Source organism: Ranitomeya variabilis, chromosome 1, assembly GCF_051348905.1.
Source record: "Ranitomeya variabilis isolate aRanVar5 chromosome 1, aRanVar5.hap1, whole genome shotgun sequence".
Classification (NCBI taxonomy): domain Eukaryota; kingdom Metazoa; phylum Chordata; class Amphibia; order Anura; family Dendrobatidae; genus Ranitomeya; species Ranitomeya variabilis.
The window spans coordinates 521662787-521684300 of NC_135232.1; the positions used below are offsets into that span (position 1 = coordinate 521662787).

General features: G+C 41.7%; 1 protein-coding gene across 2 annotated transcripts in view; it reads right to left on the reverse strand.

The window, feature by feature from the left end:
* Positions 1 to 12567: 12567 nt before the first annotated feature.
* Positions 12568 to 21514, reverse strand: part of C2CD4C (C2 calcium dependent domain containing 4C) — a 164792-nt gene continuing 155845 nt past the window's right edge. For both annotated transcript variants that reach the window (XM_077253939.1, XM_077253950.1), the window contains one exon: positions 12568 to 16132. In XM_077253939.1, coding sequence (XP_077110054.1) covers positions 14770 to 16077 — 1308 coding nt within the window. In that variant the 5' untranslated portion in view covers positions 16078 to 16132 and the 3' untranslated portion in view covers positions 12568 to 14769. The remainder of the gene's footprint in view (positions 16133 to 21514) is intronic.

Here is a 21514-nt window from a genome sequence, read left to right on the forward strand (position 1 = left end):
TTCAAAGACAAGTCCAGCAATACCTTTACATGGCCGCTCTGTCCCTCCATTACTGAGAAATCAGCCTTTGAATTGATGTGTAAATGAGGCTGTAGATCTGAAGCCTTTGTCACTCCAGCTCTATTCACCATCCAACGCCGCCTCCTCCTGCTTGGCTGACGTTACTTTGCCTCAAGTCACACCGCACAGCATGGGAATAGAGCTGGAGTGACAGAGGCTTCAGATCTACAGATTAATTTGCATATCAATTCAGATACTGATTTCTCTGTAATGGAGTAACAGACCGGCCATGTAAAAGGTATTGCTGGACTTATAAAGGTAAAGCATGCACATGTAAATAGTTCTGAGGGGGGGTTAAATCCTGCTGATAGATTTCCTTTATCTGAGTATGCTAATATGAAGAACATTATGACAAGAAGATTAGAATTCTATAACTGCTATTAAAAGGGATCATCCACATGAGTGTCCTGTTGTGCATAACCTCAGAGTTTTAGAGAGTGGTAATATAGTACATTTGGATTCCACTGTATCCCTACAGGTCTTAATTTCATATACAATAAGAATGGAATCTGTTCTACAGAGTGTCCTTCCTTTAGTAGCATCACTTCTAGGGCAGAATATATAAAATGGCACCACATAAACTGCCTTCTAGGACCAGGTGTACTTTATGCATAAAAAAATCATTATTTTGGCCTAGCCACATCTAAGGAGAGCATTGGGAACCCATTGTGAAAGGGTATTCCTATGACAGAGCTAGGAATAACTGCATTCAGGCACCGGCCACTTGAGGTGAAGCTACAGGAACAGTCGGGAGTTGCTGAGTTAGGTTGCTTCCGTAACTCCAATTCATTTGTACAAGAGTTATAGAAACAGCACAGATAAGCCATTCAGGACTGTTTTCGTAGCCATGCCTGCTGAGATGGGAACAAGCCTTTAATACTGGTCACAGTTTGCTTTTTCAGGAAATGTGTTCTCTATTACTTACTATAGGGCATTCAGAAATAGGCCGGTGATATCACTTACAAACCACAGTTGTACATGCTTCATATATATATTACATTGGGTGAATCAAGCTACCTAAATAAATCACCATCACATGTCTGGAACAGCAGGGACATGCACGGCATTGTTCCGCGATACAATGAAAGGAGTGATATATAATAAACACAAAAGTAATCATTCAAGTAAATGGACTGATAAATCCAGTATGTTCATAACACATGTAACAAGATTTCACTAGATTTGCTATACAATTCATTAGAAAGTGAAGATACAGCGCAGTGCACAAAGAAACACTTTAAAATGGAAGGTTACAACAAAAATTTGACCAATGGCACTAAAATACTGTATATCTACACGTTTCTGGGCTACAGAAAGTGATTTGCTGGAGAATCACAATCTCATCCCTCGATATAAAGGTGTCACAGGCCCCAATCGAGGTTATGTTCTACTGTACAAAGAATGATTTATGTTGTGACCTTTGCTGCTTGATCGAATCCACATTGTCTATATAGGCTTATTTATATGCGGCGTACAATGACATGATAGTGCTTTGTAACGCTGCACATCTTCTCCTACGCTTCAGAAAGGATCCAGAAACCACATCTGGCAGAATATTGTGTGGGCTTCTAGGATGTGTAATATGCCACTACTTAGTTCTCAGAGTGAAACCTAATTATTTTGTTTCTAGCAAAGTGTTATACACAATTATATGAGATATTACAATACACCATGATTATGTCTTAAAGGCGTACAGCAGGATTTGAAAAACATGGCTGCTTTCTTTAAGAAAGAATGCCACCTCCACCGTGGGTTGTGTGTGGGTTGTGTCTGGTATTGCTACTCAGCCCCATAGAAGTGAAAGGAGCTGATGTGCAATAGCATAAACAACCCATGGATAGAGGAGGTATTGTTTTGGAAAAAAAAGCATCCATGTTTTTCTAGTCTTGGACACCCCCATTAATGAGTATTCTGACCATTTCCACCATTTTTTGATGCTCCGAATCCTAATAAAGTATAAAATAAAATGGAAAAATGTAGCAAATTTATAAATATTCTTAATTTAAAATATCCTGTTGTTTCGTGGGAACAGTTCCTATTTAGATGTATGTATCTCCATGGTTACAGACTACAAATGAACCTGTGTAGTCTGATCCTGTAGTCCTGCTGCCTTCAATTCGGCTAATTTATATTGAATAAGTTAGCAAGGAGTAGGAAGCAGATGGAAGGATCTAGGCCTGTACTTTATAACAAAAAGGAAATAAAGGTCCATCTGGGAATTGCAGAATATTTGCAATCAAGAATACTTTACATAATACAGAAACATCATTTTTAATGATTGAAGGAGACTAGAAAGAGTAGAAACATTACTTATTACTTCTATAGGAAATGTTTACATCTCCCTTTAATCACCATCCAATCCTTCTATTGATTTAAAGGGACATAATTATATTGACTGCAAACAATTTCAACATCCTGGTTCCCATACAGTACATTCAGCGTCACTAGTGGCAGGAGATATCATCTTAGTAGACATTTGGAAGCAGTTGCCTTATTATTCCCTCAGAACTGAAGAATCATGGCTGTATGTGCACACGTGTGTTACATATTGTCCCACAGCAGTGGAGAAGATCACAGGCTAAGCAAGATTATCCGCTCTGAATAATAGTCCAAAAGAAAATTCATGTAAACACCGGAAAATTTAGAAACATTAATGCAAATGCGTAACATAATTTATATTTACAGATCCATTTCTAAGTGTTCATAATCAGATTGCAAAGTATTGCTAGGCTATCAATGGGTATTCAAGCTGCATGTCAATAATAACTGCTAGCAACACAAAGATTGCATTACAAATATTCATACAAAAATAAACCATTTAAAATAGGGGCACTGAACTTTTAATCTATGATTAGTGAATGTATTTGAAAATTGGGACTATCCAAAGATAAGGAATGCATCCATCTGCTATACCCTTAGATAAAAAATGGGTAGACGGATTACACTCACATAGGGAGTGATTTATTATTGCATTTGTACCTTTTTTTGTTACGTGTTTTGCACGTTTTTCAGTTGTACCATTTTCATCTTTCCATGTGCGCCGTTTCTACAATGTATTTTAGATGTGTTTGCCTGTGTAAGTGTTTGCAGTTTAGGCTTTCCAAATATTTTTGCCTGATTCTTTTTTTCTACTTTTTGAAAAGTCACAAAAGCACTCCAGCCCCACCCTGGTATGAGTATACATATGGCAGATAATTCAATGCAAGCATTTGAGACATTTTTCAAAACGTGAAAAATTTTTTTGCAATAAAAAGTCATCAAAAGGATACAGACAAAAATAAAGACTAAAATAAAAAACATGTTTTACGTTGCGCAGAATTCATGAACTGCGTACACCATTTTGAAGAATTTGGTGAAAAAAGCAGCAACAAATACCACAAGGCAAAAAAGAAAAGCGACTTTAAAAAACCTAGAAATGAGGAATCGGGGCCTTAGACTTCATTTACACAAGCCTATTCTCCCCATATCTAACTAATCATTTTCTACATTAAACAAAATGGAGCCTTTACCTACCTACAGAACCAAACTACATGCGCTCCAGATTTTCTATCCTGCACGTAGACAATTAAAGGGAGGCAATAGTTTGGATTCCGTAAAGCTGCTGACAGCTCTAGATTAGAGACATGTGGACGTAACTAGACCTTTATGTACATTTTCATCAGCAGCATGAGTGAGAAGAAGAAGTTGAATACATGCACATGCCGTTCTCAAGTGTTTTCTGGTAATCTACTACTCCTGTAATTTTCCCTCATCCACAACACGCTCCTGTCTGCTCCTAAATGTTGGCTAGCCTCCAACCAGGAGCACATTACAAAAGAGTTCAATAAAAGGGTTGTGGATCCTGTACTGTTGAGAACTGAGAGCACTTCTGGGTAAGAAACGCCAGGAAGCACTTGCAGAAGTTGCGCCTGCAGGAATAAAGGGAAACTGGCATTCAATTCATGCTGCCCAAATCACAGTTGCAGCCAGGTATGTTTATTTCTGAGACGCTGCACCATTTCAGAGAGAGGACAGTTTAAAGATCTGGTCGTGAACACAGGGAGAGAAGAGACTAGGCCAGTGCTGCCTCTGGCAGGCTTCTGCCCGGTGACTGACATGTCTCTCCTTATGTACACACACAGCTGGGAGAAGGGGTAGTCTTGTCTCTCCTGGTTCTTCAAACTATGTTTTCTCTGAAGGGCATTTCAGAGACTAATGTACCTGGCAGCAATCATGATTCATGACAACCATGGTTTACTTTCTTATTCACCTTATTCAACATGTGCAGAATGTTTAAAAACCTCCATTAGGGAAAACTGCTGACAGATTATTTTCAAACAGATACAATAAACCTCTGAAAATGAGGCCTTATACCAAGATTCAATAGGCTGCAAGGAGTCTGATTTGCATCAAAACACCGTATTATTCGCCTCTTGTTACCCCCACAAACATTTAAGGTAGGTTTCGCACATAAGGGTTTTTCCTCATATGTGAAGAACGCTCTATGCTTTTGTCAGCGTTCTTAACTTATTTTTGGTCTATGTGTCATTTATTACAATCCTTGCTGGATCCATTTTTCTCAGGCCTGAGACATTGGGTTTGAATGTGAAATATCAAAATCTAAACATTACAAACTGAATGCAAAAATAGCTAATTTGGTCATGTTCACATGTAAGAAAGTGCCAGAAACCCACAAGCAGTTTAAAACATGCAACAATGATCATTTGAATACAGTGAGGCATATACAAATTGGAAAAATGTAAAACCACATTTCTTTGAGACAGAGAGGGCGTGAACCAGTTTATGGGAAAATTAATATTTTGAAAATGCACAACTTTCTCCTCTCCTCTACCAAAGAATATTTCCAGGCCAATATAAAGACTAACATATACATACAGTATTTGGTGAAGATGGACAACTATAATTTTAAAATTTCTTCCTTTCTCCCAATGTTATTAATAGATGGGATAGCTGCCTGTGTTCCCCTTTTTTTTTTTTTGCATCATTTAGCCAAAGTCCCAATCAAGCTGCAATATTTTTTGCTGTGATTTTTTTAAAATGTTTATTAAGCAGTTATTTCAATGAACAAAACATGTTATACTAAATGTTTTCCCACGAACGTGTACAGTATATCTTAGAGTAGGGGTGAATCAATTTGCACGTTCCATTCCATCTGCCACGACAGTGAGCAGTCTGTGGCCACCTCTTACCTACCGACATCCACAACTCTTCTGCTGATTAGCTGGCCTGGCGCTACATCACTTACCGTATTTTTCCGACCATAAGACGCACTTTTTTCCTCCAAATTTGGGAGGAAAGTGTGGGTGCGTCTTATGGTACGGATGTAGCATGTGGGGAGGGGGGCAGCAGTGAGTGGGATCGCACTGTTATCCCACTTCAGGATGTCCCCGCTGCCAGGAATCAGCGCTGGGAAAACCATGTGCTCCCGATGATTAAGTGCAGTGAATATTCATTAGCGGCTCCCCGCCCACTGATCAGCTGAGCGGTGAGCCGGGAGCAGCAAATGAATGCTGCACTTAAGCAGGGACACGCATGGCTTCCTCAGCGCTGATTGCTGCAGCAGCTAGGGAGATTTGTGTGTCCTGGGGAGGAGGCAGCAGCAGGGGCCAGAGCGGAGAGGAGATCGCTGTATACCTGCCTGCCATGCCTGGATGCCGAGTGCTGTGCACAAACAGGACCTGTGTGATGTCAGGAGTGGGCGGGCTGGAGCATCACATGGCATCACAGAGCCCTCCCTCTTGACATCATCACAGGTCCTTCAGGCTCTCCACTAGAATCTGCAGGATTCCTCAAAACCTGTGCTGTGGAGAGGCAACAAGAGGGAGGGCTCTGTGTGCAGTCATGGGATGCTTTTACCTCACCACAGTGGCTGGCAGGCTGCCACAATTAAGAGGTTAGTCTTTGCAATACACAATAAAGCACTCTGCCACTCCTGTGGTGAACTATAAATCCCAGCATGTCATAGGATCTGCAGGACATGCTGGGAGTTATAGTTCTCCCATGGGATTTTAAAGCAGCACTCCAGTGCTATTTTGCAGTGCTGGAGAGGTGCTTTCAATATCAGCCCTGTGCCCCCATTCTTATACTCACCCTCCAGCATCTTCATATAGTACTGTACAGACACCACACTGGTCATGCAGCTTCCAACATAATAACATACTATTATATGTAATAACAGCACATATAATAGTATGTTATTTATGTTATTAAATATTTTACCACATTTTTTTGCTTCAAATATTTTTTTCCCTATTTTCCACCTCTAAAACCTGGGTGCGCCTTATAGTCCAGTGCGTCTTATAGTCCGAAAAATACGGTATGTGTCACACTGCAGTGATAAGATCACACCAGGCCAATTAATTAAAAGAAGAGCCATGGATGCAAGCAGGTAAAACACCATACTCCTGCTCAGTGCTCACACGTGGCACCCACAGACCATTGTTGTGGTTGGTGGAATGGGATGTGCAAATAAATTGCCACAAACTTTAATGAATCTGCTCAGCTTCTTCAGCTCTACCACATGCTGCCCATAGCTTATACAGCGTTCTAGTTCTATTTAAACTACTATCATTTACTTGAAGATTTTTTTAAGCATCTAACAATGCCACTGAATGTAGATTGCATCATTTTAGGAATTTCAATATGTTCGGTCTATGCAAAATCTGTATTAAGCCATCTGTTGGTCTGGACATTGATTGGGCTGCAGATATGTGGAGAGGAAATCTGGAGTGATTTTAAGAGATTTGCTCATCGGTATTTACTAGTGACTGTTGATAGCAGCTGTTATCACAAATACAGCTTCTGGGCACAGTCATAGTTTTCAGAAGGTAGACAACAAGATTCATTGTGTAATAAGGGAATGGCTAATTATCAAGTGTGACAGCCCCATGGCATACTGCCATCTCTCACAAAACATATTCATCTTGTGATCAATATATGACTCCCTAATAGAATTGTAAAGTAGCCTGTGAAGAATACTGATATTTACTAGAACATTACGAGATGGAGGGTAACCGTTCCTACAGGGAGTGCAAGGCAAAAGTTAGCCCCAGTGGAGTAACTTGAAACTCATGGACCCCGATGCGAAAGTTCCAACGGGGCCACCAAATATTTTAAATCTTTAAGAGCAATAGTCTTTTTCTATAGGCCAAAGGGACTTTTAGGGCCCCCAAGGCTCCAGGGCCCGGGTGCGATTGCAACCCCTGCACCTGTTGTAGTTACACCCCTGGTTATCCCCATCTGTTGGAAACATACGAAACCTTGGTCAACTCCCTTGAATTTGCCAAGCTTTTATAGATCTTGAGATATAGTTTCAAAACACAACAGCTGGCAAGGAGTCAACGGAAAGAATATAGTATGCAACCAAATTGTGTGGTTTTTGGGTTGTCTGTAAATTCATACACAGTCCATAAAAATAGTAATCTTTCTGCTAGTATCTATTGGTGTAACTGTAGCCTTAGCAGCTCTGTGTCTGTGTGGTCCAAAGAGGGTGGCACTCAGGTAGAAGAACATTGCACGTCTTCGTATAACAGAACTAGCACTGCTATGAGGGTCAATAAAACATGGCGATATTGTAGAATACAGCCTATTCTGTTCTAAAGGAAATCCATTACTCCTAAAATGAATATTATACTATCTATACGCTGATATAGAGGACTTTGCTGATATAGAAATCATGCCATAACTGTACAATTTAATGATACAGTGCTTGAGAAAATTACTACTAATTCAATGCAAATTAGGGGGCTTTGGTGCTCACTTGTTCGCCCCCCTCAATTTGCATTTTGTGGGTCTTCCCCAACTTCTGATTGACAATGCTGGTTTCCCACACTGCACACTGCCTGAATTCAGCCGGAGCTCAGTTGTGTGCAGAATAGGACTCATCTCTAGCCCCTCTCTGAAGCCACATGGTTGCCACAATTCCTGGTGAATCAGTGTAGAGAACAGCAGCACCAGTGAGGACATGTCTTCCCACTCCCTGTTCATGTGGCTGAGTTCCGGCAGCGACAGTGCACATGTGCAGATATGCAGTCTGAGCTTAGACAGCAATCTGAAGAAGTGCCTAACATGCTAATTCATGTAGAGGAGCTGCGGAGACACCATCACGTGTTTCTCAAGGCAGTGATCCAGAACACTGCCTGTGGATGGATACCATGCTTGGCATAGGTGGTTTTCCTTTATTGGATGTTTTCCTTTATTGGATGCTGCCCTTCCCTTGGTTGTTCCTTCCCGGGGAAAGGCCTGGCTATTCACTGCCTGCGTTGAGAAACACGTGATGGTGTCTCCGCAGCTCCTCTACATGCATTTGCATATTTGGGGGCAGTGTTCTGGATCACTGCGTTGAGAAACACGTGATGGTGTCTCCGCGGTGTTGGATGTTTTGGTCTCCACGAGGTCAATCATCCTTGCCTTTATAACATGCTAATTGACAGGGTATAATTGTGCATTGAGCCCTTGGCAAAGCCAATGGTGCCCCTAGAAGCTACATCATTCGAATTAGAATTAAAAGTAATTTTCTCAGGCACTTTCACTAAAATGTACAGTGCTAAATGTTATTTTTATAGGGGCTAAGTCTTCCATATCACTGTTCAGCTTGTTTCATGCAAATTGCGTGGGTCATAGACTCCCTATAAAATGTCATTAGTTGGTAGAGCTCCATATAATTTTGTTATGGAGAGCCTATGAATTCTAGTTACACCCCTGCCATTGTCTGTAGCAAAACAGATGCATCTTAGATTATTCCTATAGAGCTATATCACTTGTTATGTCTATCTTTCAGCATTTGCATGCCAACAGCTAAAGGGTACATGCCAGGAGTTCAAGAACCACATCTGCCTACTAAGTCACAGGTTGGGGAACACAAGACTAAAGGGCAGAAATCATTTTACAAACTGCCCATTCAATAGAAATACTTGGTAATTGCCATATTCTAATTATTTTGAAATAATTGATTAAGTTAATTTATAAGTTATATAAATGGAGTTTATCATTTAACTCAAGTTAGCATGTTTAACAACATCATTTTATTCATCAGAATGCATATGTGAGGTCCCATACACATGATTCATATCACATAAACCCTATTGGAAAAGTCACATTTAGTGGGCCTATGACTCTCTGCCTGTAGCCTTCAAGAAGGCAAGACCGTGCATAAGACCTCAAGACATCACTCAGATCCTCACAGAGGGGCTAACTGAATCTTATTAACACAAACTGTACCAACACTTGTAATTAATTTAATATACCGGGGTCAAAGTATCAGTGAGGGATTGAGCAATACCCATGGCCATCACCATCTCTCAGGGATCCACAACACCAGACTGTTGACTCACTCAGAACATTAGTTGAAACCCATGACAGAGCAGGTAGCCCTGGGCAAGCATGCAGGACCAAGATGTTTCTCATTACTGAACACAATGGGAACTTTTCTTGTGCGAAGACACAAAAAAAGGTTGTAATTATTACTGTTACTGAGTAGAAAGAGTGTGTTAACAATACCCCCATCAGCTCCAAAACAATATTATTAGCCTCCTGAGTACCGCCACACAACAAAAGTGTCCACCTTTTTTTATCTTCTAGGGTGCAAAAATGTGGCATTATTACAGAGTGCAATATAGTGGGATTAGATCATAACTATATATGTATATAAAACCAATGTATATAAATCACATTTTGTGAATGGCAGGAGGCATATACTGTGAGGCTTTTTCTTTTATGGGAATTTGTTAAAGAAGCACTCCCATCTATATAGTTTTTTCTTAAATGTGTGTATATGTGCATGTAATGTAGTGTGTTGATATATTCACCTACCACCTCTTTCTCCGGTGTCCAGCATTGCTCTGCTCCTCTTCTCGCTGATGTCACTGCTCTGCAGACACTGAGTCGCACTGTGCACTGCCTGATTTGGAAGTGGCTTTTATAATGTAAGCCTGTGGAGCATCAGGAAAAGGCTCCATAGACTTCCATTGTAAATGAGAATTCCGGCTCACATGTAAGGAGGTGGCGGGGAATCTCAGTTGCCTACTCTCTCCTACACACTGAGCCCTTATGGCACCTCAATGGTTCCCTCAAGTTTTATGTGTAATGATTCATGTATGTTTTATGTGTAATGTACTGTGAATGTTATGTGACTACATGTGTATAAAGTTAGTTCAGGGACAGAAGGAGTTAAAAAGGAGGCCCGTAAATCAGGCTTACAGGAGAAGAATTTCCTGTTCTGTCAGCAGAGCCTGGGCAGGCTTGCCCGAGGCAGGATGCACTCCACTGCCAGGAGCAGAGAGTACCCCGGTCGAGAGGGGCACTAGCTAACACAGACTGTTGGGCAGTGTGGACGGCTCCTGGTGTTGAGGACCGACCCCAGAAAGACTTTTATGGTTCGTGGCCTGGATGGGAAATGTGAAGACTGTGCAGTCTCACAAAGCTGCAGGGACAGAGCAGGAAGCAATGCATTGTTATAGTAACGTTTTCTCATTGGAACAGAACTGTGGTCTGTGTTTTCCTGTGAGCTCATCCCCAGCAGCTGGAGTACGCGTATGATGGAGATAACTGACTGTACCACAGGACTAGGACCTCACTTGTCTGTTTGTGTGCAAGGGGCCGGGGTGCTCACTGACTGTGTCTTCGTAAACTAGGCCATGACTACCACCCCATGCCACCTTGTTACACACAGAGCATACAGTGAACCAGCTAGTCGCAATTGCGGTGACATCACTGACAAGAGGATAGAATGGTGCTGAATACCGGAAAAAGCAGTATATTATACACACTCACTTGAACATATAAATTTTTAAAAAAAATATACACATGGGAATGCTTCTCTAAAACCCTAATGTCAAACCTCAAATTTGTCTCAATCAGATCTTGTAAAATATATGCTGTATTAAGTTGGTACCAGATGGAGATACATGGATGGACTAAATGTCTGCTTTGTGGACCCATTGGCCAGTCTGTGTACCACCATGCCTGATCTGTGTACAATGTATAAGTTATTCAAATATTTTTCTACCTTGCCACCATAATGATAGGTAATACTCATGTGAGTAGTTTACTGCTCTAATAATTCATAGAAGTAAACTTTCCTGTGTTTAGCTGAATCAAAGAGTAGGGAATGTAGCATACGAAAATGAGTCTTAATTTAAATCATTGAACTATATTTCCCCCAAAAAAAATCAGAACTCGTATACATTTTACAACTAGGCCTAATATTAGATGCATACTTCGAATGGTTATCAGCAGTCACTTGAACATAAACAACTGATGGCTATGACTCTACAGACTTGTATACAAGGAAGTTATGCTCTGTTCTGGGCAGAGGTCATTGTGAAGGAATGAGGAGGAGGTGAGCTGTGACCATCCCCTATTGTGAATAGAGGACCCTGTTATCTACTTTATACAGAGGTGTTACTTTTTTATTATAATCCTGTCTGTGATGATAATGAGTCTGGAGGCCAGGTAATAGGAGTTACTGTAAGTATTAGGCCGGTGTCACACTTGCAAATGCAATGTGAAACTCGCGTGAGTCTTTTGAATCAATACCCGGCACTGCCACCGGCGGTTCAGACCGGAGCGTTCAGCTGCATAGAGATACATGCAGCTGCACACACCGGTCCTGAGTGCCAGCGGCAGTGCCGGGTATGGAGACAAGAGACTTGTGCGTGTTTCTCACCCTGTAGTTGCAAGTGTGACACCAGCCATAGTGTCCAGTGTGAATTCCAGTGTGAATATTAAACCTTATCTGATTCTTTTAGCATAGATATTTAAAAGAAAAATAAGAAAATCTAAACTTGTAAAAAAGTACAAGCAATATTAAATTTTAAGCAATATATCATTTTCTGATGACACGCTGCCTTCAATACTACTATAAAGAGAGAGAAAAAAGTCTGCAAGTTCAAACTAGGGGATTAGAAAACGAGTTACAAAAACCCACAATGACTATTATCTTCCAATATACTAATACAAAGTTCCTTGCTTTCATCTGTTTTTGATAATGAAAGAATAAAACATATATAAATTTTACCCTAAGGGTACTTTTCCACATGCTTTTTTGAAGCAGCTTCTTGAATCAGCTTTCACAGCACCACCCCAGATTTTTTTTTTTATTGCATTGCTGGAGTGGTGCTTTAAATGTAAGTTGCCTGCTCCCGGTAAGTCCTCACCTGTCACCTCCTTCATCCATTTCCAGTGTCGGTTTCTGGCGAAAAGTGACCCACTCACAGGTCCAGTGTTTCATGGAGATGCACGGATGTCACTTTTCAATACAAGTCTATAAGAGCCTTGTTCTGGCTCTCATACACTTGTATTGAGAGCTTGTGAAGTAGCTTCTCACTTCTGGTCAGTCAGAAGCTCCTGTCAGAAGATGGTACAGGGGATCAAACACTGAAAAAACTATGAAGATGATGGAGAATAAGTATATGACCGGAGCAGGAGGCTTATATTTAAGGCGCCACTCTGGCTCTAAAAAAAAAAAAAAAGCTGGAGTGGTGCTTCAAGGACTTTTTTTTTTTTTTTAGGAGAAGATTAACAGCTCTAATTCATCTGTTTTCATTATTTCACTACTACTGTAGTTTTGGCTTCAAACACTATCACATGGCATATTAAAAGCCCTGTAAATTCAATAATCTCAGTCATCGAATACACTTGAATATAGGGGTCCATATAACATTTTCATCCTTCTGCAAATTACCGCAATGTGGAACTTTATTAAAGGGGTTTTCCACTATCACAGCTGCTCCAGTGCCTCTTGTTCGCTGCTTCCTCTGGTTTTAATTGAAAAGGCATAAGAGGTGATGACATGTTTACATCACATGACTGCTGCAGCCAGTCACTGGGCTCAGTGGTCTCACGCTGTCTACCCAGACATCATCCCTGAGCCTAGCGACTGGTTTCAGAGGTCACTTGCTGTTGACATGATCTCACTATTGCAGCCATGTTAAGAAAGACCAGTGGGGAAGCAGCAGAGAAGTGGCATTGACGTAGCAGCTGTAAGTAAGGTTGTATTCTTTTTTCCAATAATTCAAGTCTTCGGTCCATTGAACTATGAAAACTGAAAATCACTTTAAAGAAGAACTGTCAGTTGCCATAAATATGTAATTTTTTTTACCTGGTGTAAATGCGCCAGTTCTCCCAAATCCGGTGTAGATTTTCTCTATTACTACGTTATGTAGATCAAGTCGTTTTAGTCAAGTGGGTGTGTTCCTCATCACCCCTCTATTGCATTGACCATGACTAGCTGACTAACTAGACTAGATTTATATAGCAGTACAAAAATTATAGCTAGTCATATGTCATCTTTAAGTAACACAGTACTGTTCTATAAAAAAAAGGGATAAGACAAGGGGTAAAAAAAGGAAATAGGAACTTCCATTTTTCCATGTTTGTACATGACCACAGCTAGCCAAGTTTTTATCTAGTCACTGGCACATTTTCAAACAAAAACTTTAGATCTTTAGTTTATTAAAAAATGAGTTAAAGATTGTATTGCTATTTGAGCTAATCATTTTTCATGAGTCTCATTTCACATTCATTTCCCCATATGGGAATGTTTGGCCTTTTGAATTTACCATCTGCACAATGGGCGTGTATGATGTAAATACTCACGCTGCATCTTCTTACATTCTAGGTGTGAAACAGAAAGAACACGTCAGATCAAACATTGTTTTCTGTGTGGGAGTGCTGAAATGTCCACTAAGGAAATGGATGTCGTCTATGCAAAAGGTATGAACACATTGCTTAAAGGAAGATTGCTGGGTCTTCTGTCCATCCAGATCGTGAAAAGTACATCATATACCTGGAGATTTTTTGGAAGCATCTAACATAAGTATGAAAGAATCATTATCCAATAATACTATATTATTCTGCATTATACATGCCAGAATACACAAAAATCAAGTCAGTGGCCAGAGATCTGCCTTCTATAGGTCCAAAGTGACAAGCTGCGAGAGGTCCTGTCGGCTGTAATGTGATACATTGGCAGGTGCCTGTCCGACTCTGGCTAAATGATGATGCCTTGAAGTTTCTGTTCCTGCATGTTAGCTACTGCTAAGATACAAAATATAAAAATAACTAATATTATATAACCAGAGGCTTGGCTGCCAATTTATTCAGTTAAAACTGGATTCATATAAAGTACATGTAGTGTATGCCTACTGTTGCTATGTAAGCACGTAGAACAAATCTGAATTCATGCAGCCATACAACACATGCCTTTAATATGTGTACATATGGCAGCTGTAACAACAGGTTACATTTAATGTGCTCCTTTGTCTAAAAGATAATCGCCAGGTTTTGCCCATGAGAATGTATTCTAAATGCAAAGACTCTTTGCACCAGCAGTACGTGTCTGCAGGCTTTGATTTCTAGAACTTGGGGCATTGCAGAGGGCTCTGTAGGTATGTTATTAATGTTTCTTCATCATCTGAGCTTACTTTTTTTAAGACTGTCTTATGCAGGTTTGATTTGTCAAAACATGAAGGTTCCTAAAGCTTGAAATTGGAAGCTTAACTCTATGTCATTTTTTTGAATGAAGGCGTGCATGTTTTTGTAGGCATGGAAGTACTACCATCTGCGTTCTAGGGCAGTGCTCTGCAGGGCGTTACTCCATCATACACAGGACAGTAATTCATCTGGTAACTAGGAGGTACATCCATTCTCCACTGCAGAGCACAAGCAGCTCTCTCACACACCATGCACGCCACTGTTGCAGCTCCATTCTCAAAGAAAAGGCAAAAGTGAGGTCAGTGGGATCTCTTTTTCTCCAAGAAGAGTGTCTCTTTTAAGGCTGCTTCCCTTGTTCAGCACTTTTAGTTTAAGTGACATCTTTTTAACACTTCCAGCCACCAATCCATCAAAGAAAAAATCTTCATTGAACACTGGGTTTCGACTATTCTTGATAATAGTGCTTCTCTGGCGGTGAACTTTACCAGGATTCAGATAGAGAACCACGCAACAGTTTACTCCCTTCAGATCACAGAGCTTGTCAAAGAGATGCTCCGCTGCGATTAACCGTACTCGGAGACGGGCATTAGATGGGTCATACTCTGCTGATAGTCTCATACTACCTCCTTTACTGAGTCCCACATTGTGTTCCTTCTGTAGAAGGTCCAAAGGTAGCACACCTTGTTGGCCAGAACCTATGCCTGCTCCTTTGGCACCTCTTACTCTTCTTCTGGGCATGCTGGGGCTAGTGTCAGCAGAACTGCACTCATCTGTAGATAGTGAACTGTTTCTAGCTACTGAGTGTTTGAGCTTAATGAGTTTTGACTGTGTGTCTGGTGTGAATATTTTCAGCAAAGATACTGAGCGCGAAAGTAAAGGTGAACTGAATGGTGATGACTCAGCTGAGGAGCAGGTATCACTTTCACCACCACTAAAATACCGGTATGGATTCATCAAAGACATTCCAAAATCTGAAGTGTTTAACTGGGATCCTCCCTCTGTTCCACTCCTTCTCTGAGAACTAGGTGAACTAGACTGTGATTGACATGGAGAAAGAGAGCCCTGGTCAGTGTGAAAAAGAGATTCCTTACGTCGAGTATGTGGACTTTCCATCAGAGTCACAAAACCATATGATGTCTGGGCCTTTGGAACATATGGAAGAGACATGGCAGTTTGAGATTGTGGGTCTGCATTTGTACCCAAATCTTCCTCTGAAGCCCACTCATCTGCACTTTCAATCTGAATGATGTGCCGGTTAGCAGCTTTTACAAGGTTTCTGCTCTCTGAAGTAGTTTTGGTTGGTAGACGAGGGCTACGTTGTGGACGTCTTCCTGACAAGTTTTGCTCAGATGCAGAAGTGCCTATATTAGGTTTGGACTGTACTCCTTCACCTGCTGAAGCACCTTCAGCTCCACCTTCTGCTGGTATACTACTAAGTTTTGGTGGGATGAAAAAGTCAGGAATCTTGTCTGGAGTCAGAACATTGCTGTATGATCCACCTTTTGACTGTTTGTCACCAGATTCTCCTGCCTGTCGACCACTGCTATGATCCACTGTGCCTCGGATCCTCTCCAGCAGCCACATTCTGTTTCTTATATGGAGTGAAATTTGTGTTGTCACTGGATACAGACTAAACTGCCTGCAAAAAAAAAAAAAAGTGGTTTATTTAATGAAGAAAGAGAACATTAATTTATTGTCAGAACAAGCTTATTCTACTTAGTACTAATGATCTTAAAGAAGACCTGTCACTTGAGGTAATTATCTATATTTTTACCTTTGGTCCATGTATCGGATTTTTCCTTTTACTTTACCCCATCCTTTGCCACTTTTTTTTTTTTTTTCACCATAGATGATGTATGTCACTATAATTAACTTTGAACAATCTTTTCAATCCTAGCCAAAAAGGTTGTAACAAGAAATACTATCTAGGTACACATTCAAAAAACTGAAAGCTTAATGTGGCAGCATGCTACAGTATAGGTGTGGGGTGTATGGGTGTCAAATTAGACTAGTAAAACAGGTGTGCAAAAACAGGCATGCGCCGTTAAGTGTCTACATTTTTTCTTTAAACAAAGTTCAATCATGTCCTCAAAAATGACAAAATAAGGAATGTTAGGTAGGTGACCGTCCAAAATGCCAGATCTTGTAACAGGGTAATGTATTGGTGTGGTATCTACAGTACAGATATAAAATAGATGTGCAAAATAATAATTGATGTCAAAGTACACACTTTTTGAAGTGGACAGTCACAGTATTTTGGTAAAAAAAAAAATTAATAATAAATTATTCCTCCCTTCGCAAAAAGAATTGCAAAAGAAATACAAAAATTCCATACAGAAGCTTGTGCCAAGCTTGCATACTTGTCTCTAACGGACATGGATTTCAGATGTCCGCGATGAAGTGACAGACGTGGGTTAGAGGACCCACGAGCCTTGCATCTTGTCCAACCACTGTTAACATCTATAAATATGGCACTGCTACATGGAACCCGATCAAATGAGAAGTTCTCCAGGACTTAACAATTTGTGATCTATCCATTGGATTGATCATAAATACGATATTCAGTGCGGATTCATTGTGTTCCACCTGTACATCACTTAGTTCTGGCTGCTGCCTCAGCAATTTTCTGCTCATTGTTTGTGTGTCGTACTGACACCAATCTCACATTGAGAAAGATCATGAATTGTTAAATCTTGGACAAGACATTTAACAATATATGGGGTACTGGGCACTATGTATTGGGTGCTAAAATGACATATTTGCAATTTTCACTCAACATTTTCATGCAACATCCACTTACGCGCTAATTGCTGGAAAATGCATGTGGAGTCAAAACATTCGCTATAACAATAAATCAAATTCCTGAGTGTAATTTGCAAAATCACTTTTTGAGGATGTCTGCAAAGGGAACCTGCATGCTACTCCAGGAAAATCTGTGCCCCACAAGACAAATAATGCTCTTTTTCTTACCCTAATATATTGGGCACTTATTTTCTTCTTGGTAAAAAATTTAAAATGTTAAACTAAATCTACTTATTATTGTAACAAACGTCAATTATTTTCGCACAGTGTGGTCATTTTTTGTTGCTGTTCTGGCACCTCGGGGCTCCACATGTGGCGCCTACAAACTATTCCTCCCAAATTGTGCAGCAAAAGCCAAATAACTTTTCTTCCATTCCAACACCTTCCATATGTCCAAACAGTAGTTTCCAACTAAATGTTGGGTATTGTGTATTGCCACTTTAAGGAGAAAATTTCCTTATAGTGTGATCCATTGTCTCACAAAGGATATTAGGAATTTAGGAAAGTGAAAAATTTAGGATAATGGATTGTTTTAGGGGGAACAAAAATATTTGTTTCCACATAGTAACATTAAAAAAATCTGTGAAGAATCTATGGAGTAGAAATGCTCACCACACCCACAGATGAATTTTCATGATGGATGTGGTTTCCAAAAAGGAAATGTGTGTCATGTTCATAGACTGACTGTGCCACAGGGCCTGCCTAGGAAGGGGTATAGCTAAGTAGCTACCTGGTATTAACTGGAGCTCTTGATGGTGGAGTCAGACTTGAGCTGCAGGTAGCCACCAGGTACCACTCCTAGGCAGGTGGCCGTGCTGCAGCCAGCTGCTGATTCCAGGGTCGGGTTTGCTGACGTGAGAAGACATGACCAAGTTCACTGATTAGCAGGTAACGGAGACTGAGACTGTACGGACAACTTGAATATTGGACATAGGTTCTTGTTCACACTTATAGATATCAAGAAATAGTTCTGGAGCTGGCCGCAATAGGACTTGAAGAATAGACATAGGTACTGCAGATGTGGTTTCGAGATTGGGATACCACCGAAGGGAACACATGATACAGGAATAAGTTTAACAGACTAAAGACAGAGGACCAGGCAACATACAGTTGCACACACCAATATCACAAAGAAATTATAGGGGTTGCTCAGATACCTCCCTATTGGCGAGGGTGCCTTATATACAAGATGCCTCCCAGCTGTTGGCTGGGAGACAACTTGCAGGGAAGGACTTTAACTAAATGCCCCCCAGCTGATAGATGGGGCATTTTAATTTATGCGCACTCTGCCCTTTAAGAGCAGGGGTGCACGCATATGCGCATACTTGCCTCGCCCCCGGACCACAGTGCGGAGCGCACAGAGGAGGAGAAGACAGCTTCCAGGGATGCTGCTGGGGTGAGTAAGCTGGCGTGCTCACGTAGTGGGGGGAGGTAAACCATGCTGAGGCGCTGGCAGACGCCACAATTTGCTACTCAATTTCTCCTGAATCTGGTAAGTGTTCAGGCCACATTCAGTAGATATTGGGTGAAAAATTAAGTTATCCATTTTTTCCTGTTACCCTTGATAAAATGAGGTAAAAGCAAAATTTTTAGTGAACAAACAGTAATTTTGGCTCACGCTTAGGGTAAAAAATTGTCATTATACCTTTAGATTAATTCATAAATCAAAATGTAGCGGAATGCACTAAAAACGTATATCCATTTACCTGCGGATTTCCCTCATCTAATGCAATTAAAGCCACACAGCATACCCACAAGGGAAACGGACGTGTTGTGGATTTCAAACACGCACCACAGGTCAGTTTAGGTTGCATAAAAAGACTGCGTGTTATGTTCAGCGAAAATATGCAGTGTCAAATACTCACCAAAAACCTTACGTAATCATGGGAACTTAACCTTAGGCCGGTTTCACACGTCAGTGGCTCCGGTACATGTAGTGACAGTTTTCTCACGTACTGGAGACACTGACACACGTAGACCCATTCAAATGAATGGGTCTATGCACATGCCTGCGTGTTTTCATGGACCGTGTGTCCGTGTGCAAAATACGGAGATGCAGCGCCCCAGAGTCCTGGTCGTTGCAGTACTGATGCTCCGCCGCTAAGGGGAGTGATGGTACGTCTGATGGCACTGAAGGAGTTCACCTGAACAGGTATCACAGACACCAATACACTTCATATTCTGGCCTCCAGGGGGAGCTAAGGGCGCTATGTATTAGGCCACTCCTCACAATCTGGTAAAACAGGGGGTTAGATAGAAAGTTAGGGAGAAGCTGACTGGGTTGGAACCAGGCAACATCCTGTGGCAGAGGGTGTTGCAGGGGAAGATTCAGGGGGGTCCCTGTCAGGGGTGGGATCCTGACAGAGGCCTAGCAAACAGGAAAGAACATTAAGGAACCGCGCCTGCACTACATCACGGCGGTATCTCAAGAAAGGACAAGAAGCGAGGTTTATTGTGGAGAGTGAGAAACGAGATCAAAGCAAAAAAGGAGATAACACCAGTAGGAGTCGTGCTGTAAGATTGAGGCAACATCCTACTGAGGCGCGTAGCCGGTGGCCGGAACGCCGAGGAAGTATTAAGCTCCAGGCATTACTTCAAACCAACGGCAGGACAGTTAATTATAGGTTGGCTGTCTCACCTAAATCACCTAAGCAGACATAGGGGGCAACTGTGGGAGAGGGGCGTCACTAGGGTCCCGGAAGAACTCCAGGCCTACCCATCATACGGGGGCGTCCTATCCATATCATCTGGGGGACGGAGAAGAACATCAGAATAGACAGAAGTTGTGGGAAAGAACATCAGAAACAGACACAACAGTTGTTGTGGACTCCGTGTCTGGTGGCATGCACGCCTACACCTCGCTCTCCTAAAGCACTTCTCTCTGCATACCTCGGCTGTGGTCCCCCAGCATAGAATTTGTGTGGCCCACTGACTTCCGGCCCCATTCATCACATGTATTCCGTATACGTAACTGAAGAAGGTTCATGTTGAACCGAAACGTTTTGAGTATACTGCAAAATAAATTCTTCTGTTCCAAGCATCCTAAGTTGAGTGCTACGTTTTGTTGTCTAGGATTTTAGACACGTTCACCGGCTACCTTTAGTGTGTTGGATAGGTTCAGATTTGCGGTCAGTCCAGTTTGCCACCTCTCTAGAACTTGTCCTATGTTTTGTTACTTAGCTGGAGTATTTTGTGATCCTCAACCACTAAGGATCATAACAGGGGCGCTCCAGAGACATGTCCGCTTTTCTCCGGCAGCATGGTCCGCAAAGCATCCCGCACATGGAGAACAGTGTGCACTCTCCTCCGTGTGCACGTAGCGCCGCAGGAGAAATAGCGCTACAGTTAAGCGCTGTCCCCTGCTTTTGGTGCTGAAGCCGGCATTCATTCCTTCTCCCCTGCAGTGTTCGCTGGAGAGAAGGAATGAAAAATCAAGGTTTTTTAAATTTTTTTGTTTAAATTAAAGTTTGGGGTCACCTGCCACCTCACCCCCCCCCCCCCGTGCGCCCGCCCGCTTGCAGAGAAATACTCACCCAGCTCCCGCGATGCCTCCTCTCAGCGCCGGCAGCTTGTCCGGTGAGCGCGATCACGTGGTACTGCTCATTACAGTGATGAATATGCGGCTGCACCTCCCAAGCGGGCGGGCGCATGGGGGGGTGAGGCGGGAGGTGACCCCAAACTTTATTTTAAACAAAAAAAAATTCTAAAAAAAACCTTGATTTTTCATTCCTTCTCTCCAGCGAACGCTGCTGGGGAGAAGGAATGAATGCCGGCTTCAGCACCAAAAGCAGAGGACAGCGCTTAACTGTAGTGCTGTCTCCTGCACAGTCCGTGTGGTCCTCAGTCGGCACACGGGCGGCACACGGCTGCCGCACGTGTGTCACACTGATGTGCCACGTGAGCACACGGACATGGATAACTCCGGTACTGATTTCTCCGGTACCGGAATTATCGGAACATGTGAGACTGGCCTTAAGTGATTCATGTCAGATTAAAAAAAAATGGGGCTCTGTCAGGAGGTTAAAACAGGCTTTAGTGATAAGGGGTTAATAATACCCATGCTCTCCAACTTGACAGCTAAGTGCCAAGTGGAGCACACTTTTGCATTAATAGGGTATATAGAAATAGATTGCCATGACTGAGACCACCCCGTAGCCCAATTTTTGTTTTTATTTACTAATCCTAGGGTATAGCCAAACCACGTGTCATCTGTGCATTA